The sequence below is a fragment of the Gopherus evgoodei genome, chromosome 9 (genome assembly GCF_007399415.2).
Source record: "Gopherus evgoodei ecotype Sinaloan lineage chromosome 9, rGopEvg1_v1.p, whole genome shotgun sequence".
NCBI classification, from domain to species: Eukaryota; Metazoa; Chordata; order Testudines; family Testudinidae; genus Gopherus; species Gopherus evgoodei.
Genome location: NC_044330.1, coordinates 9365843 through 9393223, shown reverse-complemented (window position 1 = coordinate 9393223; position 27381 = coordinate 9365843). Strand labels below are relative to the sequence as shown.

At 45.7% G+C, this 27381-nt stretch overlaps 1 protein-coding gene across 1 annotated transcript in view; it reads right to left on the bottom strand.

Moving 5' to 3' along the window:
• KNG1 (kininogen 1) overlaps window positions 1-19050 on the bottom strand; it is a 28037-nt gene extending 8987 nt beyond the window's left edge. The window contains 8 exon segments of the mRNA XM_030575666.1: window positions 1492-1573; window positions 5114-5221; window positions 6943-6996; window positions 6999-7120; window positions 11400-11484; window positions 12032-12142; window positions 15354-15501; window positions 19019-19050. Of these exon segments, the coding sequence (XP_030431526.1) occupies window positions 1492-1573; window positions 5114-5221; window positions 6943-6996; window positions 6999-7120; window positions 11400-11484; window positions 12032-12142; window positions 15354-15501; window positions 19019-19050 (742 nt within the window).
• Between the last annotated feature and the right edge of the window lie 8331 nt (window positions 19051-27381).

Genomic DNA, 27381 nt, shown 5'->3' with positions numbered 1-27381 from the left:
AGATGAATTATTGAGTCCAGTTGACAGGCTCTGAGAGCACCAGCCAAAGTGGGTATGGCTCTTTGATTTAAGGAGGTGCTGTACATACAAAATCAAGTTGTGAATGTGGAGTAATAATTTGTGCATGTTAAAGGGGTTGTTCCTCTATGCCTTTTTTTTTCCTTTCTTCATGTATCTGTATCTTTGTGAAAGTTCTTTAAATCGGTGGTTCTCAACCTTTCCAGGCTACTGTACCCCTTGCAGGACTCTGATTTGTCTCGCGTAGCCCAGTTTCACCTCACTTAAAAACAACTTGCTTACAAAAATACAGTCATAAAAATACAAGTGGCAGAGCACACACTTACTGAAAAATTGCTTACTTTCTCATGTTTGCCATATAATTATAAAATAAATTGATTGGAATATAACTATTGTACTTACATTTCAGTGTATAGTATATAGAGCTGTATAAACCAGTCATTGTTTGTATGAAATTTTAGTTTGTACTGATTTCAATAGTGCCTTTAATGTAGCTTACTGTAAAACTAGGCAAATATCTCAACCAGTGGTCCAGGGCCCCCTGGGGGGCCGCCAAGCAGGGCCAGCGTTAGACTCACTGAGGCTGAGGGCAAAAAGCCAAAGCCCCATCACATGGGGCTGAAGCCTGGGGCCCTGAGCCTCACCACACAGGGCTGAAGTCAAACCCTGAACAACGTAGCTTTGTGGGGGCCTCTGTGGCATGGGGCCCCAGGCAATTGCTCTGCTTGCCACCCTTAATGCCGGCCCTGGCTTTTATATGTAGAAAACCAGTTGTGTAGCACAGGTGAGCTGTGGAGTTTTTATAGCATATTGGGGTGGGCCTCAGCAAGAAAAATGTTGAGAACCCCGATCTAGATGAGATGATGTACCCCCTGGAAGACCTCTGCATACCTCCAGGGTACATGTACCCCTGATTGAGACCCACTGCAGCTCTACTTCTATTTGGAGGGGTAGATCAGATCTCCTGGGAAAATACAGTTCTTTTGGAAACACAACAGACAAAACTGCTTACTGAAGATACTATGTGATAATGACTTCTCTTTAAAGGATATCTCCTGTGATAGTGGTGATGGTGCAGGAGGAAAGAAATAGTGGTGTTTATTTTATCTGTAAATAAAGTTTAGAGGGAAAAGTATACTCTCTGAGCTGCCTTGCTGATCTTCATGGTGGGTTTGACCTTGAGCTCAACCCTGCTGATCCCCATTCAGCGGCCAGCTTCACATGTCATAGACATATGGCAGTGTAAAGATCAGAGAAGAGAACTTTCCCCTGCATTTTCAATACTTGTAGGAAATGAGAAAATTATCTGTTAATATTCCATTGTGGGGGAAAAAGGCCTTATTGTTTTGCTGTGCCAGCAGAGTAGCTTTTCCCCTTCCCCTTTTTTTAGTTTCTTGGCATTTTTGTTGTTCTTCAGTTTGTATTTGTAACCAACTGTTAACATTTGTGAATTGACAGATGGTTGTCACATACCTGGAAACTTGCATTTCTGTGCAACATCCACAATTGTGTTATTAAGATCCACATAGGCCTTGGCTTCACAGGTACCTATATGCTGAGTTGGGGGGAAAAAAACTCTTTGTTTTCTCTTAGAAATACTTAAGAAGCACATTTGTAAATATTTTGATGCCCTCCTTCACAGCAAACAAACACTGGGTTGTGCAGAGAGATGAGAGACCTACTTGTGCTGTCTTTTACATTAGTCGGTCTCCATTGTCTCCAGTAACTTTTCTCCTGATCTATGCTAATGTGAATGAGATCAAAATCAGGTTCAGTGATTTCTGATCAGGAGAAAAGATGATCTTGGGAAATCTTTTTGAGAAAATGGGAAGAGGTCTTTATAGATAGATTTTGATAAAAGATTAATGGGACCGGTTTTGAGTTGGTCCTGAAAGGTACTGAACAACTCCCTTTGACTTCAATGAGAGGTCAGAATGCTTAGTACCTACAGAATCATACCCTTGGGGTATGTCTACACTGCAGTGTAAGACCAGGGTTCAAACTCAGGATCAAGCCTTACCCTCTTCTGTCTACACACAAATCATACTAACCCAGGGCTCAGACCCAGGACCCCCCAGGCATGGAGGGCCTGAGTCAAGCCAGGACCCAGGATTCAAGCCCCATTTCTTTGCTGTCTTGATGCAGGCCCACAGGAATCATGCCCATGAGGTTCTGGGAGCCTGGGTCCAAGCCCTGGGTGAGTGCGATTTGTGGTCAGACAGAAGGGGAGTTAGGCTTGAGCGCGAGTTCAAACTCTGGGCTTACACTGAAGTGTAGACATACCCTGAGGGGCCAGTCTTTCTAATACTGCTGTGAACAATTTCCAGGGTGCACGCTAGTAAAACTTGCAGCATAAGATAGCAATTCAGAACTACTGGAAACGTGCTGAAGGGACTTGCTTATCCTGCTAATACCTACCAATGAGCAGCTAAGTTCAATGGTTCAGGTATTATATGGCTAAGGCCCAGTCTTACAGGCCATTTGTGGGTCGATCTTACATGCCATTACTGGTAGCCCTCCTGAATACGTGTGACATAGGCAGATATCCCATTTGACAGATGGGGAAACTGAAGCTCAGACGGGTTAAGTGACTTGTTGAATGTTAAGAGCAAGTCAGTGTCAGAGCCAGAAATTGAATCCAGAAAGAAGAGGGGGGCAGGGTCAGACTTTCACTATGCAGTCATTGCTTATCCTTTCCATCAACACTTCTAAAATTGAGTAGCATTCTCAAGGTACCCGTGAGCAACAGGAAAGGTATTCTGCGGAGGTGCTTGTTGGGAACAACTAGTTTTTGGTGAAATATGAGTTTTGGTAGCATGGTCTTTTCCATCCACAAGACAATTTTTGCCACCACTAGCCCCAGTTAGGGAGAAGAAGAATGACTGTTGCAACCATTCTCCTGAAAGATGTACCTATAACCAAGGCAGTTGGTGACTTATGGCACAGCCTAGCTGGAGCATGTGTATTTATTTATCATATCCTTAGAAGTTTTCCCATACAGACTGCAGTGCAGATAACAGTAATTTAGCAACTTGCTTTTCCTAAGAAATATCTGCCTGAAGCATTTGAATTTCCACATTACTGCTCTCTCAGTGCAGCTCCCTTGGCCAGGCTGCATAAGAGAATTTGCAACACTTCAGGGGCATGGCCTTTTTAGGCTTTGATTCAGCAAAGGATTTAAACATGTGCTGACATCCATTCCTAAGGAACATGGCACTTAAGCACATGTTTAACTTTTAAGCTTGTGGTTAAATTCCATTGACTTTAAGGATATGGCTACCATGGGCAGCAAGCTATATACCCACGTGGTGCCTGGGCACCAGCAATATTCAGAGCCCAGGAGCCCAGCTCCACCAATGTTTGGGGCCGGGTCTCCCCACCTCGGCCCCACCGACTGCTGCCTCCCCCAAGTGTCCCCCGGCTCCCCCTTGCTGGCCCTGTGCATGTCCCAGGGCCGGAGGGAACAGAGTGTCTGTGCAGCTCCATGCTTCCTCCCTGCAGCAACTGTTGCCGCAGGGTCCTAGTGCCCCACACATCGACTGCCAGGGCAGACTGACTCTGAGCCTGCCCTTCCACCTCAGACCTTTCCCTTTTCTGGCAGGACCCTCCACCAGCACAGGCCCCCCCACCCCAGTCACTGCTCCTGCCCCATGCTGGGCAAGGAGGCAGTCCCATCCCTCACCCCCAGTGAGGCTACAGTCAGGGGCAACAGCAGGGGAGGAGGCGCACGCAGCACCCCCTGGTACCCACCATGGGGGAGGCGAGAGAGATTCCTGGACCTGAGTGGGGCCCAAGGAGCACATGCAGTGACAGTGGTGGCGGTGAGTGTGCTGCTGGGGGGGAGCAGGAAAGGGAGGCTCCTCCCCCAGTGCTCGCTGCTGCCGGCAGGGAAAGAGCTGGGGGGATTCCTCCTCTCTGTCCCCTGTCCTGGAGCAGCCTGCCTGCACCCCAAACTCATCCCCAGCCTTGCCCCACCCCAGAGCCCACACCCCTAGCCAGAGCTTTCACCTCCCCACCGCACCCGCAATCCTCTACCCTAGCCCTGAGCCCCTCCACACCCCAAACCACTTATCCCCAGTCCCAGCCAGAGCCCTCATCCCCCTGCACTCCAACCCTCTGCCTTAGCCCTGAGTCCCTCCAGCATCACAAACCCCTCATCTCCAGACCCAGATAGAACCTGCACAGCCCTCTGCACCACAACCCTCTGCCCTAGCCCTGAGCCCCCCCACACCCCAAACACCTTATCCCCGTCCCAGACAGAGCCCTCATTCCACCGCACCCTGACCCTCTGATCTAGCCCTGAGCCTCTCCAACACCCCAAACCCCTCATCCCCAGCCCCAGCCAGAGCCCTCACCCCCCAGATTCCTATTCTTGTCCGGAGCCCCTCCCACATCCCAAACCCCTCATTCCCAGCCCCAGACAGATCTCTCACTCCCTACACCCTAATTCTCTGCCCCAGCCCTTAGCCCCCTCCTGCATCATGAAACCCTCATCCCCAGCCCCACCCCACAGCTCTCAGCCCACACCCCAACCCTCTGCCATAGCCCTGAGCCCCCTTCCACACCCCAAACCTCTCATCCCCAGCCCCACCACTGCATCCCCTCCCTGCCCGAAACTCCCTCCCAGCGCCTGCACCCATCCTGCACCCCAGACCTCCTCCCCCACCCAAACTCCCTCCCAGAGCCTTGGGCAGTTGGGGGGCGGAGTTTTTTGGGGGGCAAGTTGAGGTGGGGGCACCACCCAAATTTCTACAAACCTGCCACCCATGATGGCTATGCTGCAATAAAACACCCATGGCTGACCTGTGTCAGCTAACTTGAGCTTGTGGGGCTCAGACTGCGGGGCTATAAAATTGCAGTCTAGACATTTGGGCTTGGGCTGGGACCTGGGTTCTGGACCCAGCCAGAGCCTGGACAATTATGCTGCAGTTTTATAGCTCTGCGACCCAAGCTTCATCAGCTGACATGGACCAGCTGCAGTGTAGACATACCTTAAGTTAAGCAGGTGCTTAAATACTTTGCTGAATCAAAATCTTAATAATTAATTACCAGCATAAGGAGCTGTTTTGATAAACTGTACGTGACCACCACTTACGCCTCCAACAATGGGTTTGCACTCAGGACTTAAATCCTGAAAATTATTCTTGGTGCAACTAGTCTCCTTGACTTCATATTCAATTGCATAATTCCATCCAGCCACCACCTGAAACAAATATTTAGGAGATAATAGTTTTTATTTCAAATATATATTGAATTAAATAAAATCACCAAATAAATAGCAAGAGGATAATACTTGCCCATCTGTAATGCCTTCCATTCAAGGGTTTCACATTGCTCTGCAATCAGCTTAAGCCAACACAACAGCCCAGTGCAGCAGGAAATTATTCTTCTCATTTTACAGTAGGGTAAACGAGTCCTAGGGGTAGCTGGGAAATTTGTAACCAGATCCAGGTCAGATCCAATCCGCTCCCCGCCAAATTCACAGTGCAAGGTTTCTTACATCTTCCTTTGAAGTATCTGATACTGGCTACTGGACTAGAGGATACTGGTTGCTCTGGTGTGGCAATTTCTATGATCCTAGGTATAGCACATGGCATAACAATATCTGAATAATGCAACTTGAGTTGTAGGTGTCATTTATTAGCAGGGTGCTGCCATTATTATTTACTAAGAATTGTTTCATGCCGTGGGCATTTTCTTATGTCTTGTCAGGATTTTAGTCACTTTCTTGTTTGTTAATGGCAACTTCCAATAATATCTGCGTGTAAGGGTGCAGTTCATCTAATCCACATGAATCCCAAATACTCTGACTTTATGAGTGAAGTTTCTGGAAGGAGGGGAGGCAAAATCCATCCCCCAGCCTGGACCCAGGATGGCAGCTCACTGTTTGTGGCTACTGCACCCAACTCATGAACAGCAGAGTAGCCTTATCCGCTCTGCATCACAGCAGACCAAAATCCCATGGACTTCATTGGATCAGGGGCCCATATGCAGAAGTGATAGGGGATCCGGATCAACATAAAAGATACATAATAATCCTTCCTCAGTCCATCTCAATGAAATCCTTTAATTTATTCTAGTCTGACATGAAGACTGTTTAGCGTGCGTAGGTGGTATAGCAATCCCCTCTCTAGCTGCTCCACTGCAGCCCCCCTTGGATTAAGGAATGTGTAGGCCCCTGTGTCTTGCAGCTAAGGTGATCAATGCCATTAACAAATAAAGAGTGGAAATTGGTTTCTTAATACAATTGATTTGGTTCATGATATTTTGAGCAAGTTAAACTGTTGCTCAAACTGACTTGTGGAACAATATAAAAAGATAAATGCATTAAAATATGCAAAGGAAAAGTAAACTTAGATTGCGTTAAGTTATATAATACTTAAAATCAAATCAGAACATATCTTAGAGCTCTGTCATACCAATGCCTAAGCTGAGTCCCTGGCACAGATGTGTACCCTTTCATGGAACACAAATTGACATGTAACTTTGAGGACTTGAATGTGCATTTCTTGTACACTCAAAATTCCCACTGAAGATCAAAATGAAAAATCCACTTTCTGTCTCACAGCCAGAGTGTGGGCTTTTTATTTTTCTGAACCACTTTCTTAGCCTTGTCTAAACCACAAAATATCCAATTGCTGACGATATACGTTGGTGATGTGTACAGCTGTACCAGTGCTGAACCCTTTAGTTGAAACTGGAGACAAGGACAAACTATGTTCAGTAGCAGTTCAGAAGCCATGTGTAAAACCACTGAAAAAAACCAGGCATTTAGGCCTTTTGTCCCTCAGTGTCCCCATCTATAGAAGTTAAATTGTTATTTTATATTACATATTTTACTATCGTAAATGGAACTAACTACAGGTAGATAGAAGGTACTGTGGTTTTTTATATCTTTATAAAATAAGAAAAAATCTGATATACAAACCTGCCTGGAGCATTTATTATTTCACCAACTTCAAAAAGGGTAGGATTGGTCACCTCTGTTTATTAAAGATCCGAATAGCATAGCTCAAAATGGGTAACAATTGTAGGCTGTCCCCCGGTATGGGATGATAGCATCCAAGACACGGGACATGGGAAAGAGTCACCTTTCCTTCAACTGAAAAAAATACAAACCAACCAAAAAATTCAGCTTTTTGCTTAATAAAACAGCTTCAATTGTTTAGCTCCCAATTTTTTTTTGTGAGCAAGCGAGAGAGTTTAAGGAAGAATCCTCATTCCTTTTGATTGGCGAAGAGCTTGAGCAGCAAAATACAGATCCAGATTTCAGCCCCCCGTGTTCAGAACCAGACTTTTTGGCTCAGTTCAATATAGTTATATGGGGCACCTTTGACATCTGGATCCAGATCTGAGTTCAGATGCCAAAACCTTCACCCACCGAAGTTCAGGAGTCTTTGGATCTAAAGTTTAGTTTCTGGCTCTTCTCTACTTTTAATGTGAAAATACAGCATGCAGCTTTGAAACTGTGCAACAGAGGAAGTCATCCATCAGCCCCAGGCAGCAGCTGCAGTGAAGGGAGATTCCCCAGGAGGTTGTGGTTTTTACCAGAGAGTTCATAGTCAATGTGCAGCAGCTTGTACTCCACACCACACTGCAATGGAAAACTTGACATTACAATTTCAGATGGCACCTTTTGAGGTGGGCCATCATGACTCAGATCTCCCCTACAGATGCAGGTCCAGCTACTCTTCAGATGCATTGTCTGAATTGCCCCAGCGTAGGCTGCCCACCACCTACTAAGTGAAATCAACTTTCAGGCACCACCAAGATAGGCTGGATTTGAATAGGCAATCTGGAAGGAGGAGGCTCCAGATTCTGTTCCCTGCCACTAATCTTATTAGCCCCCTTTCCTGCCTTGTAAGCAGGAGTTGGATTTTCATAAATTAATTTCATAGTTCAGTGCATAAATTAATTTCATAATTCAGTGACCTTGAGAATCAACGTGAGACAATATCAGATCTCTGTGGAATTTAAGTAAAATCTGTGGGCCAGATCCCCTGCTGGTGGGAACGATGCCAATTTACACTAGCCAAGGAACTGGCCCAATATCTCTTTAAGGACAAGTTCTACTAGTGAAGGCTGAGCAATATATTACTCATTAGAGACTGAGCTGTGAAATCCTTCACCAGACTGATCTGATTGTTTACCTCTTCCTGTGGGGATCATTGGACAACATTTTGCTCTCACCAGTGCAAATCTGCAGTAACTCCTCTGTAAGTAATTTACCTACTCCTCCTTTACACCACTGTAGCTGACCTTATTGTCATTGTGTGCAGTCACAAATCAGAATGCCCAAAAACATCCAGCACATCCTGTTCTAAAGCGACTGTGGCCTTACTCACAATTTTAGCTCTTTTTACGAGCAGTGAAGAACATCTACACTTTTTGCAAAACTGCAGCTGTGCCTCTGATGCTGCACAGCTGATATATTCAATTCAAATGTAGATTTTCAGTTTTCAAAACCATCCCTTCCTTGAGTTAACGAAGGAACGCACATCCCGCTTATTAACCTTCCTGGCAACTAGATGTCACCGTTGCCTTACAAATGCATCTGAAACAAAATATGATGTAGTTGGTAGTAAAATATGGACACTGAAAGAAAGAATCTCTGCTGTGATGCTTTCAATCTCTGTAACTTGTTTCTAGTAAAGGAGTTTACACATAAATTTAATCACCACATATGGGGGGGGCTGGGGAGGGGGATGTGCTGATTATAAGCAGACAATGTGGCACCAACTAGGGTTAAGGTTGCCTAAATATTTCCATTCCATAGGGCCTTTTTCAGATTATTATAATCCTGACAGACTTTTACTTTTTGGGATGAATTTTTCCTCATTTTTTACTCAGTCAGAAGAGTCATTGGGGGTTGGGGGGAGTAAATTTGAGCAAAACCAGTTCAGCCATTTTTGAGTATGAAGAAAGTGAAAAAAAGATACATTTTTGCCCTATAGCAAAGCTTTTTGCTACCTTTATTTGAACATCTGTTGTGCCTCAGGGGGTGGGGATAGAGACTTATAATTTGGGGGATATCCAGTCCATAGGTCACAGATGTACCTTAGTCCAGTGAAAATCAGTTTTGATTTAGCTGAAATGTAAAGGATTAAAAAACATTCTTCATGCAGACTCTGGTCATGAGCAGCAGGTATAAGAGGCCAGGGAGGCTAGGCCTCACCAGACAGGATGTGGCGCACCACCCTTTGGAGGCGTGCTACCAGCACGCCATCTTTGGAGTGCAGCCACTGGAAGGGTGCCCCGTCCATGCTATACCCCAAGACCCCTCTCTCGTGTCCCACTCTTCCTCCGTGGTCCTGACCACACTGCTCCTTTTCCTGTCCCTGCTCTACTTTTTTCCTGAGGTACCCACTGCTTGCACTTCTCCTTTGCTTCCCCCACGGCCCACCCACCTGCCTGTCATCTCTTCACCTCTTCCCCACGGCCCTCTGCCTGCTGCTTGCACCTCTTCACCCCCAGAGGCAGAGAGGTGTGGGCAGGGGGACCCTCACTGAGGGACGGAGCACAGAGTTGAGAACAGTGGGTATGGGAGGGTTTTTGGGGGAGGGGGCCAAGTGTGAGCGGGGTCTGGGGCGGAGTGGGGGTGGGCCTCAGGGTGGAGCAGGGGGCAGGACCACACTCTGGATACCGGTGCCCCCCACCACACTTTTAGGGAGCTTCTGGCACTCAGACCCAGCCTCCCCAGATGCGGGAGTCACATGTCACCCATGACTCTGGTTTTCATTACATGATAATAGGTATTTTTAATGGCAACTTTCAGTGTTCCATTGGCACAACACATGCTTGCATAAGAAAGTGGAGTGGAATTTCATTTTTAATGTGTAGTAGCCTGTGGAAAATAATTTGTGAGGTAATGAATAGAATGATGCAGGCTCCTACCTTTAAAATTACCTGAGAAACAAGATAGGTGAGGTAATCTCTTTTCTTGGAACAACTTCTGTCGGTGGAGAGCAGAGAATATGCTCTTAAGTGAGGTATAAGAGGCCAGGGAGGCTAAGCCTCCCCGAACAGGCTGTGGTGCACCTCCCTTTGGAGGTGTGCTACTGTCTTTGGAGCACACTTTGCTTCACTTCCACTAAACAAGGACACTCTGCCAGAGAAGTAGATTGCATCATGGAATGAGTCACCCGAATACTTTGGGAGAACAGAAAAAAAAATGCCCACTAATTGCACACTTTCAGTTGTTAACTACTACCAGACACTAGAACCCATATGGATTATCATCAAACAATTACAACCCATACTTGATGGGGACCATATCCTGAAAGAAATCTTTCCTGAACCACCTCTTCTGGCCTTCAAAGAACCCCCAAACTCATCATTAGAAGCAAGCTCCCCACAGGCCAGGACATGTCAACTCAAGGCAGCACCAGACCCTTCTAGAGCAACAGATGGAAAACCTACAAAGATCTCTCCAAGGTTATGTTGGTCAGTACCCTCACAACACACCTTTCAAGATCCACGGGTCCTTCATCTGCCTATCACAACATGTGGTGTATCTCATCCAGTGCATCAAATGCCCCACAACAACTATGTGGATGAAACCAGACAATCACTATGCTCTTGAATGAACTCACACAGAAAAATGATAAAAGACAAAAACACCTTATCACCCATAGGCGAACGTTTTTCACAAAGCAATCGCTCCACAGCTGACCTATCAGTCCTCATTCTCAAAGGAAACGTGCACAACACCTCCAGAAGATGAGCCTGAGAACTTAAATTCATAACTCTATTGGACACTAAGAAGCCGGGACTTAACAGAGACACTGATTTCATGACTAGGGCCCTACCAAACTTACAGTCCATTTTGTGGAATTTGACGATCATAGGATTTTAAAAATCATAAATTTCATATTTGCAGATATTTAAATCTGAAATTTCACAGTGTGTAGTTGTAGGGGTACTGACCCAAAAAGGAGTTGCGGGGGCGGGGAGAGTCACAAGGTTATTGTAGAGGGGGTTGCGATACTGCTACCCTTACTTCTGCGCTGCAGCTGGTGGTGGAGGTGCCTTCAGAGCTGGATGACCGGAGAGCAACAGCTGTTGGCCAGGAGCCCAACTTTATGCTTAACAATCTGTCCCACCATGTGTTTAGTTTGGTCACTCTGGTGACCTTCTCTAGACCTGAGGAAGAGCTCTGTGAAGCTCAAAAGCTTGTCCTGTCCACCAACAGAAGTTGGTCCAATAAAATATATTATGTCACCCACCTTGTTTGTCTCATATCCTGGGAGCAACACAGCTACAACAACACTGAAAACAACAATTTAAAATCACCCGGAAATCTCAACAAAGTTATTTTGCAGTTTGTAGTTGTTCATTTTATTCAATACAACTATATAATGCCACTCTGAGCAGTTACATACCTGGGATAATTCTGCATTCCTGTGTAACATTACTGATTTTCTCAGTCTTGTCAACGTAAACTTGAGCTTTACATTCACCTGATTCCTATAAACATAGATGACACCATTTTCTTTAAGCCACCTGATGCAGTAATGCAGTTAGCACCATATTTATTGCTGTGAAATACTCCTGTGGTAGTTTATTGCAATAAATAAAACACAACTGGGAAGTGTGACAAATATTTAGTGGACAAAAGGAATACAAACTGATAGCATTTACACCTGTGCAATCCCATTGACAGCAACAAGAGTTGTACAGTTGTGAATGAGGGCATGACTTGACCTGCAGGACCTTAATTGCTGTCATAGCATGCAAGAAGGGATTGCCCAGCTTGACTCTCAGACACTAGGTTGGGTTTGAATGGCTATCAGTTAGGAATAAGTGAGAGGAGAATCAGGCTGCATCATTTTACTTGTAAACTGAGCACATTTCCTCTGCAACTCCAGTGAGAAGCAATAAATATGGAACCCCGCAATACTATTTTCAGAGTCACTTATAGCAGAAGTGCACTCTATCGCCAAGAGTCTGGTGTCTTGCTGGTTACATTGCTACTTCCATATACAGAATTTTTTAAAAGAAGACAGACACTTACAGCTTCTGCAGATGCTCTGTAATCACAATCATGCCAGAGTTTATCTCCCCCAACAGCACAAGAGCTCTCTCTTATTCGGTACAGCACAAAGAACTGTTTGCCAGGGCCCGCCTGGAGAAAACAAGATGCAAGTCATCATTTGCATAGTGATAAGACAGCAAGTCATTGGATGGGATAAGGGTTTCAAAGGGCTTTCACACTGAACTGTGTAGAGCAAGGAATGATAAAAGTGTGCTTTAAATTAGCTAATGTCTTTATTGAGCAGATCTTCAAAATCTTTCTGATTCAGTAATTAACATATCTAATTATATCATTTGTTCTATTTAGCCACTGCCTAGGTTGTTCCACATACTGTCTCTAGGATGAAAAAATAGTGCAAGAAAGCAGCCATGTTTTCAACTCCTTTGTATCCTAGTATTTCAAGGGCTCTCTGATTCAGCAAATATAAGCTGCTGCTTAGGTGGTCTGCAGCTCTACCATATTGGATTGTGCTTGTGTCAGCCTTTATTAATAATAGTTGGGGCTGGTCGGTAGAAGGATGGGATGGATCCTTCTGAGAAAATCCTTGAGATGCTGTTAATGTGATGTTGGTAATTCAGTAGGAAGCACTTCCTCCTACCCTCCAAATTCAATGGTGAATCAGTGCCCTCAGGTGGCATCAGAAGGCACTGCAGTTCTTGAAGTATCTTTTGGATGGCTATTTTTAGTCACTAGGAATCCTGTGGCATTTAATAATAAAAGATGAGTTATTATATTAACTTCTGTTCAAATTTGAACATGGGGAATTACATTCAGCAGAATTAAACTCTCCCTGCAGTTTCAATTGGATATAGCAAGAGGGTTATTGTCTTCATTATACCACAGTTAACTCTGTTAAAGTCTAGTTGATTTTAGTGGAATTATGATGGATTTGCACTGGTGTTACTGAGAGCAGAATTTGGCCCAGTGTTCTTTCTCACTTCCTGTTCTGCACAAAATAGCAGCTGCAGCTCAGTGACGCATGAAATAATTTCCACAGGCTGTAAAGCCGGATGAAAAAAACACAATGGGCTGAATCCTCAGCTTGAGTCATTGACCTTAATGGAGCTATGCCAATTTATACCAGCTGAGGAGCTAGCCCATAATGGGCCAAATTCTGCTCTCTGTTACATTGGTGTAAATCTGGACTAACTTTACTGTGGCAAGTAACAGATGTAAATGAGAGAAAGGGCTGGCTCCCTATGTTATGTTGTTTGTCATTTTGATAGGGGGGAGGGATAGCTCAGTGGTTTGAGCATTGGCCTGCTAAACCCAGGGTTTATGAGCTCAACCCTTAAGGGGGCCACTTAGGGACCTGAAGCAAAATCAGTACTTGGTCCTACTAGTGAAGGCAGGGGGCTGGACTCCATGACCTTTCAGGATCCCTTCCAGTTCCACAAGATAGGTATAATAATTAATTTAATTATTATTGCCACCAGCTATGTCTTTAATTAGGGAAGGCTCAATCTTCCACTAGACAGCCTTTATGTTTAATTATCTTATCAACACTTAATGTACATGAACATGTAATAACAAGCCATTTACTTGATGAATGCAGCACTGCAGGACAGGTGATAAGAGAAATCTAGACTATAGTCAGAAGAAGAATTAAGAACAGATCAAATCTCTCTTGTGAGCTTTGGCAATCCTCCCTCTTGCTCCTCCCTTTCTCTCCCCCCAACATAGACAGATCAAAAATTCAAAGCAACACATCATTCTCACTTCAGATCTTCTGTAAAATTAAATCAGTGTGTCTAGATAAGGAAAGGCAAAGAGTGACTGCAATAAACATGTATACATTAAAATTAAAATGTCCAGCATAGACTGTTATGAATATTAACAATTTGTATTACCAGAAGACTAGAAAGGAATGAGGTATCATTAAGCTGTGATTCTACAAGGACTTATGCATGTGCTTAACATTAAACATGTGAGTTGTCTAATTGAAGATGATTAGACTTATGTGCTTAACATTAACAAATGCAGTGTTTGCATAATCAGGACTTTAGTACTTGATACTGTGCTCTGGGAGTCTCTTCAAGTCCCTCCACCCACCTTTCTCTAGCAGGAAGTGGTTCATAGCAAGTCTAGAAGACACAGGCAATATTTTTTACTCTGTTTCCGGAAAAGACAATGTCATCTAGTGGTTAGAGAAAGGGGGTCTAGATGTCAGGATATGTGGGTTCCAGTCCCTCCTGTAGCAATGGCTTACTGTATGACCTTGAGCAAGACACTTCACCTCTCTGGGCTCAGTTTCTTATCTGGGTAAAGTGCTTTGAGATCTTTGAGTGCTAAATATTCTTATTAATATATTGTTTCTAATGATCTACATTTTAAAATCCAATGCAGTAGAAAGACGTTAATGTTGTTCCCAAGTAAAATAGTGCTTATCATTATCCTTATAGCAACATCATCACCGTGTGGCCCTCAGGAGTAAATACTCTTTTGTTAGACTTGTCACCATATATGAGCAAGAAACTGATTGATGTTTTAGGTAGATATGTGACTCAGGACTGGAGACCATCATAATATTCACAAATGATTCAAAATGTTTCTATCGTTTGTCAAATCAGTTATTTCCAAATAGATTTTCCACATTGCAACCAGCTTTTTTCAAGACAAGATCACATCAAGTTTCTTTTAATAATAAGTATGCTTCTGCTATAGGCCTCAGAGATTTCCCCATGACGGGTAAATGTTAGTATCCCCACGTAGTGACTTTGTAAGGTGACAGTGTTGGGTCAGTGGTATAGTTGTGAAAAGAAACCAGGTTTCCTTACTTAGTCCTGCAACTTACTGACCTTTTAGTACTGCAAGCGAAGGCACTTGAGAGACCCTGCCATATAGTGCAAACACAGGGCCAGATTCTGATGCCATTTCTCATGTTGAGTCGTTCGTTACTCCTTGAGTATCCCCCTTGATTTCAGTGGAGCTACTTTACTTATAGATCTTTTAGTACTTTCCTCAACCTAGTTACAAGAATTTAATTTTTTTTTCGTAGGGCCAGATTTTAAACCCTTTTCTCACCTTGGTGAGCATTCCCTGGTCGAAGTAATCTCACTGACAGGAACTGCTTACTAGTGTGAGTAAAGGCTCACTATTATTAAGGAACAGCAGAACTACACAGAACCAGATTCTGTTACCCTTTTTCATGGTGATTAGTACCTTACTCTGCAACCAGTTCCTTTGATATCATTGAGACATCATGCAGACCAAGGTGCGATTCCATGTGAGGGAGATGGGTAGAATCTAGCCATAAGTGAAAAAAAAATATTCAAAGATGCATTTTGCAAAGTTTACTTACCAATCTCTTGGCTTCCATCACCATGTACAGAGCAAACTGGTTGCCATCTGTTTTGTCTCCGTTATATTTTCTCAGTGCTATGTCCACAGCTTCAAAGACATCAGGGTCATCGCAGTCTGCATCCTGGGTTGAGAGAGGCTTGGCTCTGCTAGAGAAAAAACTGCAGCAGAGAACTAGCACAGTGGAAAGTTTCATAACTGGACAAAGAAGCCCCCTCTGAAATGGGGGGACTCTTCCAAATACAAATGAAAAAGGAACCCTCTGGTAGGGATTTAATAACCTCTTGGGTTTTTTTCAGAAGCGGTCGGTAAGTAAACAGGCAAATGGGGTGGGTGGACTCTCATCATATCCTGTTTGCCTAGCAAACAACCCTCTGGGTTTATCCAAACAAAGTTTGTGCAGTAACTTTAATGACACCAAGGTTGTCCACCTGCCATCAAGATAACAGGTAGGCCTCTGCACATTAGAATCACAGGGTTAGATTGTAGAGTTGGAAGGGACCTCAGAAGATCATTTAGTCCAACCCCCTGCTCAAAGCAGGACTGATCCCCAGACAGGCTTTTGCCCTAGATCCCTAAATGGCCCCCCTCAAGGACTGAATTTATAACCCTGAGTTTAGCAGGCCAATGCTCAAATCACTGAGCTATTCCATTCCAATTAGGTGTGCGCATGCTGCGTGCACGGACATCAGAAACTTTTCCCCTTAGCATCTCCCTTCGGGACGGCAGAGGAGCCCTGTAGAGTGGCACCCTTATGGCACTGTATATAGTACCCTGCCGGCCCAACCCCCCTTCAGTTCCTTCTTACTGTCCGTGGCGGCATTGGAACTTGCTCACTCACTTGTGAGTGATCCCTTAGCATTCTAGTTTTACCAGTTAGACAGTTTGTTGTTAAATAGTTAGTAAGTTAGTTAGGTACAGTTTAGTTAGAGGTGACTGGGATTTAGTTCCAGCCGCTTGCGCTACCTGCCACAAATCTATGCCCAACAGCGACCTCCACAACTCCTTTAAGCCCCAAACTCAGAAGGAGAGAGACTTTCATCTTAAGCAGCTGCTCATAGAGGCCGCATTACAACCAACGGCCCCAGACTGCCCGTTACTGGGCCCAAGCTCCTCAGTGAGCAGTGCCCTGGCATCGGTGCGCGATTCAGCACTGGGCTGTAGAGATCCACGGCACCATAAATCCCAGGCACCAAGACAAGCTGACCAGCCTTGGCACCGCTCAACCTCCCCGGCACTGGCCAAGCAGCATAAGAAAGGGGAAAGAGGACAATCTCCCCAAAGAGTGACCAAGACACTCAGACAGGCTCCTACACTGAGAGGCAGGACTCTGTTTCCCATCAAGAGCCAGCACGGTTGACTCTGACACTGCAGGCGCCATTGAGTCCAGCGCCTGGTGACTTCAGCGCAGACCAGTGTCTAGAGGAGGTCTTGGAACCCCGCTCCATGCCTGACACATTTGAGACTGCAAAGGACCTCATTGAACTGTTGGCCCCAATCCCCTCCCATGCAGGAAGAAGCCTCCAGCACCATCCAGATGGGTGCCACCCAGAGGGATACCGGCAATGGTGCACCACTCGAGGTCACCAAGCCGGCACTGCTCACAGCACCATTCCCGTTTGAGCTTGCCTCAGTACCACTCCCCGGCACCGACAACCCCACATGTGGTTACAGCACTGGAGGAAGAAGCACCCTCAGCACCTACACTTTCCCGGCACCATATTCTCTAGGACAGTCCAGATCTTGGGATAGCCAGTGCCGCTCACTATCCTGATCCTCTTGGCACCGGTCCCTGTCCTGCATCTCTTGGCACCCCACAGGGGCACAAGGATCATTGGCACCACTTTGGTCCTCCCCTTCAGCCTCCTCAGACTCTAAAGCCGACTCAGGCCGCTCAAGTTATAGCAGGCACTGGACCAAGAGCATGGTGGTGGTAGCATCTCTTTTACACAAAAGACAGGTTCGAGTGTACTCATACCTCGACGACTGGCTGCTGACAGGGTGCTCCAGAGAGCAGGTGCAGTCCCATGTTACACTGGTCAGGGACACCTTTCACAGACCGGGTCTCCTTCTCAACATAAGCAAGTCATCACTCATACCTACCCAAAGGATAGAATTCATAGGGGCAGTATTGGGCTCAGTACAGACAAAAGAGAGCCTCCCAGAACCCAGGTTTCAGGCCATAGAACAAATTGTCAAAATGATATTACAATACCCCACCACAACTGTGAAGGGTTGCCTGAAGTTAATAGGGCATATGGCAGCCTGTACTTATGTAGTCAAGTGTGCCAGACTGAGGCTCAGACCTCTACAAGCGTGGCTCGCATTATGTACCACCCGGCACAAGACAGCCTGGACATGATAGTAATGGTACCCAGGCAAGTCCGAGAGTCTGTATGTTGGTGGATGGACCAACCCGTAGTCTGTGCTGGAGTTCTCTTCGTCACAGCCCAGCCTTCACTGATGATAGTAACAGATGTGTCAGATTTGGGTTGGGATGCACACCTAAGGGAACTGAGAACACAAGGTCTGTGGACACAGGATGAGATACCCCTCCATATCAACCTGAAGGAGCTCAGATCAGTTCATCTGGCCTGTCAAACCTTTCACGCCACTTTGCAAGGTCACAGCATGACAGTCCTGACAGACAACACAACCGCCATGTTCTACATAAACAAACAGGGCGGAGCTCGCTCCTCACCCCTCTGTGTGAGGCTCTTCTCCACTGGGACTTCTGTATAGCCCAGTCCATACAACTGGAAGCATCCTACCTTCCCGGGTGACGAATGCCTAAGATTGCCTCAGCAGGTCCTACCAAGCTCACAAGTTGTGAGTCCAATCAGATGTCCTGCAGTCAATTTTCCAAAAGTGGGGTTATCCCCAAGTCAATCTATTCACCACCAAGGACAACAAACGGTGCCCTCGGTTCTGATCATTCCAATAACCACAGTCAGGCTCCATATCTGATGCGTTCTTAATACAGTGGGGAGAGGACCTGAAGTATGCCTTCCCTGCAATCCCACTGATCCACAGGGTCTTGCTCAAGATTTGCAGGGACAGATCAATGGTGATCCTGCTTGCCCCGTCCTGGTCACGTCAGCATTGGTATACAACACTCCTCAAACTGTCAGTAGACACCCCAATAGTCGTATCCCTGTATCCGGACTTGATCACTCAGGACCACGGGCGCCTTCTCCACCTGAACCTATAGTCCCTGCAGCTCATGGCTTGGAAGCTCCATGGCTGAACTTGATTGAGTGCCAGTGCTCTCAGCTAGTGAGACAGATACTTCTTGGCAGCAAGAAGCCTTCCCTTAGGTCAATGTACTTGGCCAAGTGGGAAAGGTTCTTTTTCTGGTGTGAACTCAGATGTTTGTTACTGCTCCAGGTATCTATCCCGGTTATACTGGACTACTTGCTTGACCTCAAGCAACAAGGCCTATCACTTTCATCCATCAGAGTACACCTGGCAGCTATCTCAGCTTTCCATCCAGGGGAATCTGAGTGCTCAGTATTCACAAATCCCATGGTGGTGCATTTCCTCAAGGGGTTGGAGAGGGTATATGCTTACTCTTGATCACCAGTACCAACCTGGAATCTCAACCTGGTCCTCTCCACGCTCATGGGCCCACCGTTCAAGCCCTTGGCCATTTGTTCCCTCCTTTACCTTTCATGGAAGGTAGCGTTCTTGGTGGCCATTACATTGGTGAGGAGAGTGTCTGAACTGAAGGCTCTCACCTCTGAATCCCCTTACATGGTGTTTCATAAGGACAAGGTACAACTTAGACCGCACCCTAGATTCCTCCCCAAAGTGGTCTCCGAGTTCCACATGGGACATGACATCTGCCTACCTGTGTTTTTTCCAAAGCCTCACACAAGTTCGGAGCAGCAGCAGAGCGTGCACATGCTAGATGTTTGAAGAGCCCTAGCATTCTACATAGAGTGCACAAGGTCTTTTCACAAATCAACCCAACTGTTCTCAGCCATAACAGATAGAATGAAGGGCCTTCCAGTATCTTCTCAGTGCATCTCATCCTGGATCACAGACTGTATTCGCACGGTCTATGAGCTCGCTACGTTCCCAGCTCCTGCAATCACAGCCCATTCGACGAGAGTGCAGGCGTCTTCGACTGCCTTTCTGACACAAGTACTGATTCACGAAATCTGCAAAGCAGCTACCCGGTCCTCAGTGCATATGTTTACAGCTCACTATGCCATCAGCCAACCGGTCAGAGACCATACAGCGGTTGGCAGGGTTGTCCTCTAATCAATCATTGCTTGACTCCTACCCACCTCCGATGGTCAGCTTGGAAGTCACCTAATTGGAGTGGACGTGACCAAGCACTCGAAGAAGAAAAGACAGTTACTTACCCCTCATAACTGTGGTTCTTCGAGATGTGTTGTTCACGTCCATTACAATACCCACCCCCATTCCCCTCTGTTGGAGTCAATGGCAAGAAGGAACTGAAGGGGGGTTGGGCCGGCAGGGTACTATATACAGCGCCATAAGGACGCCAATCTAGGGGCCTTCTCTGCCATCCCAACGGGAGCTGCTAATTGAAAAAGTTTCCGACATCCAGGCAAGCAGAATGCACACACCTAATTGGAATGGACGTGAACAACACATCTTGAAGAACCACAGTTACAAGAGGTAAGTAACCATCTTTTCTATTGCACAGACCTCTGCCCCTTGAGCTAACAATAACTGATAGCAATAGTACACTGTCATCCTCTCTGTAGACCAGCATGAGATGGGGTTAAGACAAACACGGTGCCAGTGGGTTCATAGATATTTGGTGATTGCAGAGGGGTGATGAGCCTCAGGAATCTTGAATTACATTCCAGGCACTAAAAGGGAATATTCTCTAGTGGGCACAGACTCTTCTGCTTGTCCCCCAAAAGTGTAACCCCTTTTGTGCTCTTCCTCCATCCCAGTCCTGTCTCTCTCCCACCCCGGCTCCTTGTCCCAGTTCCATTGTCCTTGCCTATCAGGTCCCAATCGCCACTCGTTAGGCTTCTCATTCCAGTCCCAATCTCCTTGCTCAGGCAGTTCAGATCTCTCCCACTGGGCTCATTGTCCAAGCCCCAATTTCCCCCCAACTTCCATTCTGTTTCCTTCCTCACATTCAGTTTCATTCTCTGTGCACAGCCAGTCCCAGTTCCTCCTGCCTGGCTCCTCATCTGATCTCTCAGCTCCCCTACACAAAAATTCCCAGTCCTAGTCTACCTCTCTGAGCTCGTCATCTAATCTCAGTCCATCCCCAATACTTTACCTGATTCTTTGCACCATAAATATCAACTAGTTAAATCTTACAAGGTCCCAGTAAGGTAAGTAAGTAAATATGATTGTAGATGGGTGTGACTGGGGGCTGGGCAAAGGATTGCTGATTCAGCCCTCTGTCACACCAGCTCCCGTTTAGGGAAATAAATTAGAGCTGGCTGGAGATAAACTGGCCCTAATTGGGGAAGCAGAGACAGCTGCCACCTAATTAGCCTGGGTCTGCATGAAAGCCTCAGAAGAAGGGGGCTGGGGCTGAAAGGGAAAAGGCAGGGAGCAGATGGTGAAAGGATGGTGGGAACAAGTCTGTGAATAAACTGCACCAGTGGTTATTAACCCCAGGGTCTCAGAGTGACTTTGTGAACCTAGCCAAGGCGAGAGCCAACAGGGCCCTGCTGTGCTCTGCTGCAATGGGGCTGGTACCACTGCGTCATCTATTCCTGCATGAGCAAGTCTAGACAATGGGGTGGTCAAACCTTTGGCCTTGCAGTGTCAGTCGATCTACAGTAACTTTCCTATCATTGCTGTCTGCCATGGAACTGCAGCTCTGAAAAACCAGGCCCATAAAGTGATGTGTTTCTGCATCAGGAAAAGAAAACATTTTATGTGTTTTATTTGCTTTGAACACTTTTTGAGAAATGAAAGCGGTGCTGGATTAGCCAGAGTGGGTACAGTACTGGCTGCGCAAGCTCCCCGCATACTGCCCTGCCGTGGTGCCTTAACTGTGACTGGAGGGACTCGGTCTACAGATCAGATGGCAGTGGGAGCTCAGTTTCCATGCCTATGCAAAACTTGCTGAGACTTCTGAGACTTCTAATAATAGCACTAGTGGTGTGAACCAGACACCTTTCCAACAGGAGTGAAACTAAGTTCACTTCATGTAGGACCCCGAACACCCATCACATGGTAACCGTTTTCAGTTTGGACCTGGGCTGGATTTGACCTTGTGACATTCTTGTGAAAAAAAGCTCTTTACCCATTAATAATCCCCGAGCTATGAAACCTTTGTGAAGTGTACTGGCTCCAGCTTCCAACTTTTCCCAGGGTGCTCAACCTCTGCTCAGCCCTAGGCCCTGCCCCCACTCCATCTCGTCTCCCAAGCCCCTACCCTGCTCTGCCTCTTCCTGCCCCCACTCTGCTCTGTCCTGCCTCTTCCTGCCTGTTCTGCCCTCTCCCCTAAGAACACTCCTTCCCTGCTCCTCCCACTCCTTCCCAATGCCTCCTGCATGCTGCAGAACAGCTGATCCGCTGCAGGTAGGAGGTGCTGGGAGGGAGTGGGAGGAGTTCATTGGAGGGCTGTCAGTAGATGGGAGGTGCTGGGGCAGGAGGGAGGGAAGGTTGGCTGCCAGTGGGTGCTAAGCACCAATTAATTTTTTCCCCTGGGTGCTCCAGCCCTGGTGCACCCATGGAGTCGGCGCCTATGAAAGACAGAGAGAGACTGGATAATGAACTGCAGAGCTTTATGGGCATGAATTTGCAATAGATGCATTTGTCATAAGCAGTATACCACACATGTATATAGAAGCATGTATTCTAATTTTCACTATGAAAAATTGTAGTTTAATATTTTCTTTCTCCATGTTACATCTTTGGGGCTACGTGTAAATCAGTATAGCACCACTGAAATCAATGGAGCGAGACCAGATTACACTGATTGAGGGCTTGAAACAATGAGCATTTCAGTTAAAAGAAAAACATTCACTGTGTAGATCTATGGGGAAATAAAGGCAAAAGGTCTGGCAGGTCATACTTGGGTTTTCCTGGGCATGATTTAGATTCTGAAGGGGCTTGTGGAAAAGGCTGAATTGCTGGTTTCTCACTTAAATATTTGCAAAATGGATCCCGGGGAGCTGGCGGAGGGTCAGGGAAGTTTGCAGCAGGAGCTGGGAGGACATCGTGCTGATTTAAAACTGGAATGTGATGGATGGATCCAACCTGTCTTTTATGGAAAGGATGAGGTGTTTTGGATGAAATGTGCCCTTCTGAGGAGCTGCCCTGATCTCCTCTTTCCTGGGAAAAATTGCTAGGCCCCTGATGGTGTAGATGGATATGTCTATGGTGGGGTTTGCAAACATAAGGAGGGGGAGGATAATGAGGACCAGGTGGAGGAGGAAGATGAGGAGGCCCATGCTGATATTCCTCTCCAGAGAAATTGTGATGATGCTCAGATACTTCCGGGTGGAGGACCCTATTTTCAGGAGGTGGGCATCTATGGTAATCTCTCCTAGGATGTCCAGGAGCAAAGCTGGGATGGTGATGTCTGTGATGTGGTGTGCCAGGGGGTGGGGAAGGATAATGAGGACCTGATGAAGGAATATGAGGAGGCCCATGCTGATGTTCTTCTTCAGAGAAACTGTGATGATGTTCAGATCCTTCAGGGTGGAGGATCCTATTTTCAGGAGGTGGTGGGCATCTATGGTAATGTCTCTTAAGATGTCCAGGGCCAAAGCCGGAATGGTGATGTCTGTGATGTGGTGTGCCAGGGGGTGGGGGAGGATAATGAGGACCCGATGAAGGAAGATGAGGAGGCCCATGCTGATGTTCTTCTTCAGAGAAACTGTGATGATGTTCAGATCCTTCAGGGTGGAGGACCCTATTTTCAGGGGGTGGTGGGCATCTATGGTAATATCTCTTAGGATGTCCAGGGCCAAAGCCGGGATGGTGATGTCTGTGGTGTGGTGTGCCAGGGGGTGGGGGAGGATAATGAGGACCCGATGAAGGAAGATGAGGAGGCCCATGCTGATGTTCTTCTTCAGAGAAATTGTGATGATGTTCAGATCCTTCAGGGTGGAGGACCCTATTTGCAGGAGGTGGTGGGCATCTATGGTAATATCTCTTAGGATGTCCAGGGCCAAAGCCGGGATGGTGATGTCTGTGATGTGGTGTGCCAGGGGGTGGGGGAGGATAATGAGGACCTGATGAAGGAATATGAGGAGGCCCATGCTGATGTTCTTCAGAGAAATTGTGATGATGCTCAGATCCTTCAGGGTGGAGGACCCTATTTTCAGGAGGTGGTGGGCATCTATGGTAATATCTCCTAGGATGTCCAGGGCCAAAGCCGGGATGGTGATGTCTGTGATGTGGTGTGCCAGGGGGTGGGGGAGGATAATGAGGACCCGATGAAGGAAGATGAGGAGGCCCATGCCGATGTTCTTCTTCAGAGAAATTGTGATGATGTTCAGATCCTTCAGGGTGGAGGATCCTATTTTCAGGAGGTGGTGGGCATCTATGGTAATATCTCTTAGGATGTCCAGGGCCAAAGCCGGGATGATGATGATGATGTCTGTGTGATGGACCTACAGGGGGATGTCCTTTCCCAGAGAAGATGTGGTGGTGATGTTCTCTGGAGCGGGGGTGATGGTGGAACGGAGGTCTGTCACACTTTCCATAACCAAACCAGTGTAAATAGTCATCAACGATGTTCATGTCACATACACACACACACACAAAGAGAGAGAAAGCAATAAAAGAACTTATTTACAAGGCTTTCAGTAACACCTGTAAGTTTCAAACATAGGACTATAATAAAGTTGCAGAAGTGGAAATACCATATGAAGTGACCAATCTGTAGTACACAGAGGCAACTAGAAATAACAAACAACAAAGCAATGAAATGAAACAATCAATTAGCCAAAATTTTCATAAACAGCTTTTTGCAAAATAATTACAAAAACAAAATTAGCAAAATTTTACTTGTGAATGGCGGAAGGGCCATGCCTCCATATGTATTTATGCAACATCTAGCATTAGGGGACCCAGATCCTGATTGACACCTCTGAGTGCAATCAGAAAATAAACAGCAATAATGAGAAGAAAAAGAAAAAAGGCAAAATGTATTCTTTCATTTCCTCATTGTAAGTAGTTTGCTCTGCTCTGTTCCTGAAACTTTTATCTGTGGTACATCTCAATAATAGGCTACCAAATCGCTCAAGATGCTGGGCCTGAGTCTCATTTACAATAGGACCCCTTACACCATTCTGGCAGGTTAATGATGTCTTACAGTGGATGTAAATGTAATTAGCAGTGTAAAGGTGCCTTAATGTTAATGAGAATCAGGCCCATTATTTCTATTTCTTTACCTTATTAGGCCTTCTACAGGCTGCTCTATCTCTTATGCTTATTTGGACTGGAAGTCTTTTCCCTTTTACATATTTAATAAACAGCATGTCACAAATTCATGTTTGAGGTAACTCCAATGAACACAGTGACAAATGCAAAGTACTCCACTTAGGAAGGAACAATCAGTTGCACATATACAAAACGGGAAATGACTGCCTAGAAAGGAGTACTGCAGGAAGGATCTGGGGGTCATAGTGGACCGCAAGCTAAATATGAGTCAACACTGTAACACTGTTGCAAAAAAAGTAAACATCATTCTGGGATGTATTAGCAGGAGAGTTGTAAGCAAGACACGAGAAGAAATTCTTCTGCTCTACTCCACGATGATTAGGCCTCAACTGGAGTGTTGTGTCCAGTTCTGGGTGCCACATTTCAGGAAAGATCTGGACAAATTGGAGAAAGTCCAGAGAAGAGCAACAGAAATGATTAAAGGTCTAGAAAACATGACCTGTGAGGGAAGATTGAAAAAATTGTTTTTGTCTAGTGTGGAGAAGAGAAGACTGAGAGGGGACATGGTTTTTAAGTATGTAAAAGGTTACAAGAAAGGAGAAAAATTGGTGTCCTTAACCTCTGAAGATAGGACAAGAAGCAATGGGCTTAAATTGTAGCAAGGACTGTTTAGGTTGAACGTAAGGAAAAACTTCCTAACTGTCAGGGTGGTTAAGCACTGGAATAAATTGCCTAGGGAGGTTGTGGAATCTCCATCATTGGAGATTTTTAAGAGCAGGTTAGATAAACATGTCAGGGATGGTCTAGATAATACTTAGTCCTGCCATGAGTTCAGGGGACTGGACTAGATGACCTCTCAATATCCTACAATTCTATGTTTCGGGTCTTTTAGCACTCAGGAAACTAGCTAATCCCTAAATAGACGTCACCAGGAGGAGAATAATTTCCAGGATGTGCATGTATATATTCTAGCAGTTGGTGTAGCATGGAGTAAGGGAGTCTGTTGGGAGGCAGAGGTAGATTGGAATGCTTGCTTGCAGTGAGTCACCACTGTCACTGTTGCTTGCTTTCTGGGAATCACACATTCCTGTCCCTTCACCACACTCTGCTTACCTCCATACTAGGTCTAACATCTGCACTCAAGTCAGAAAACAGCAGGAGATAGGCAGTGCACAGCATCAGCTGAGATCAGGCTTCTGGCATGGAGCCCTTGGCTGCTTCATGAAGGTAGCTCACTCAGCCAGAGGATACATGCATGTAAGCTATAGGTCAGGGGTCGGCAACCTTTCAGAAGGTGTCATAAACAGATAGTTAAGGGTTAATGTCTCTTTTACCTGTAAAGGGTTAAGAAGCTCAGTAAACCTGGCTGACACCTGACCAGAGGACCAATAGTGGGGCAAGATACTTTCAAATCTTGGTGGAGGGAAGTCTTTTGTTTGTGCTCTTTGTGTTGTTGTTGTTCACTCTTAGGACTAAGAGGGACCAGACGTACATCCAGGCTCTCCAAATCTTTCTGAATCAGTCTTTCATGTTTCAAACTTGTAAGTAATTAGCCAGGCAATGCGTGTTAGTCTTATGTTTGTTTTCTCAACTTGTAAATGTTTCTTTTTGCTGGAATGATTTTACCTCTGTTTGCTGGTACCTTTGAACCTAAGGCTGGGGGGCCCCTCTGGTCTATAGAAATCTGATTATCCTGTAAAGCTTGTCCATCCTGATTTTACAGAGATAATGTTTACCTTTTCTTTCTTTAATTAAAAGCTTTCCTTTTAAGAACCTGATTGATTTTTCCTTGTTTTAAGATCCAAGGGGATTGGATCTGTGCTCACCAGGGAATTGGTGAAGTCCCTCAAGGCAACCCAGGGAGGGGACGAAGTTTGGGGGGAACAGAGAGTGCCCCAGACTCTGGAATTCTGGGTGGTGGCAGTGTATACCAGATCTAAGCTAGTAGTTAGGCTTAGAAGTGTCCATGCAGGTCCTCACATCTGTACCCTAAAGTTCAGGGTGGGGAAAGAAACCTTGACAGAAGGTGTGTGCTGAGTCTTCATTTATTTACTCTAATTTAAGATTTTATGTGCCAGTAATACAGTTTAACATTTTTAGAAGGTCTCTTTTTCTATAAGTCTATAATATATAACTAAACTATTGTTGTATGTAAAGTAAATAAGGATTTAAAAATGTTTAAGAAGCTTCATTTAAAATTAAATTAAAATGCAGAGCCCCCTGGACCGGTGGCCAGGACCCTGGCAGTGTGAGTGCCACTGAAAATCAGCTCGCATGCCACCTTCGGCACACGCGCCATAGGTTGCCTACCCCGCTATAGGTTATCTGCCCATTTATTGGGAGTAAGTTTCTGGCATTCACATGGGTGTTTGTGGGAAATGTCTCATTATGAAGGTGAAGGAAACAGAAGTGACAGGTAGTGTTCATTTTGTGGGGTAGACTATAGGAAGAAAATATTCTTCCTCGATAGCTCAGCGCAGCCTGCCTTACATGAATATTCTTGTCCTAAGGCTTAAGTATGATTTAATGTTTACTTTTAATATTTAGAATATAGACTTGTACTCCTGACACCTACTTACAATGTGCTACTCAGCCTTGCATTATATCGAAGATCAGGGTTGCACTGCACAGCCCTTTCATGTCGGGTTATGGTATGTGATTTTGAATTTCTGTTCGTTATAACA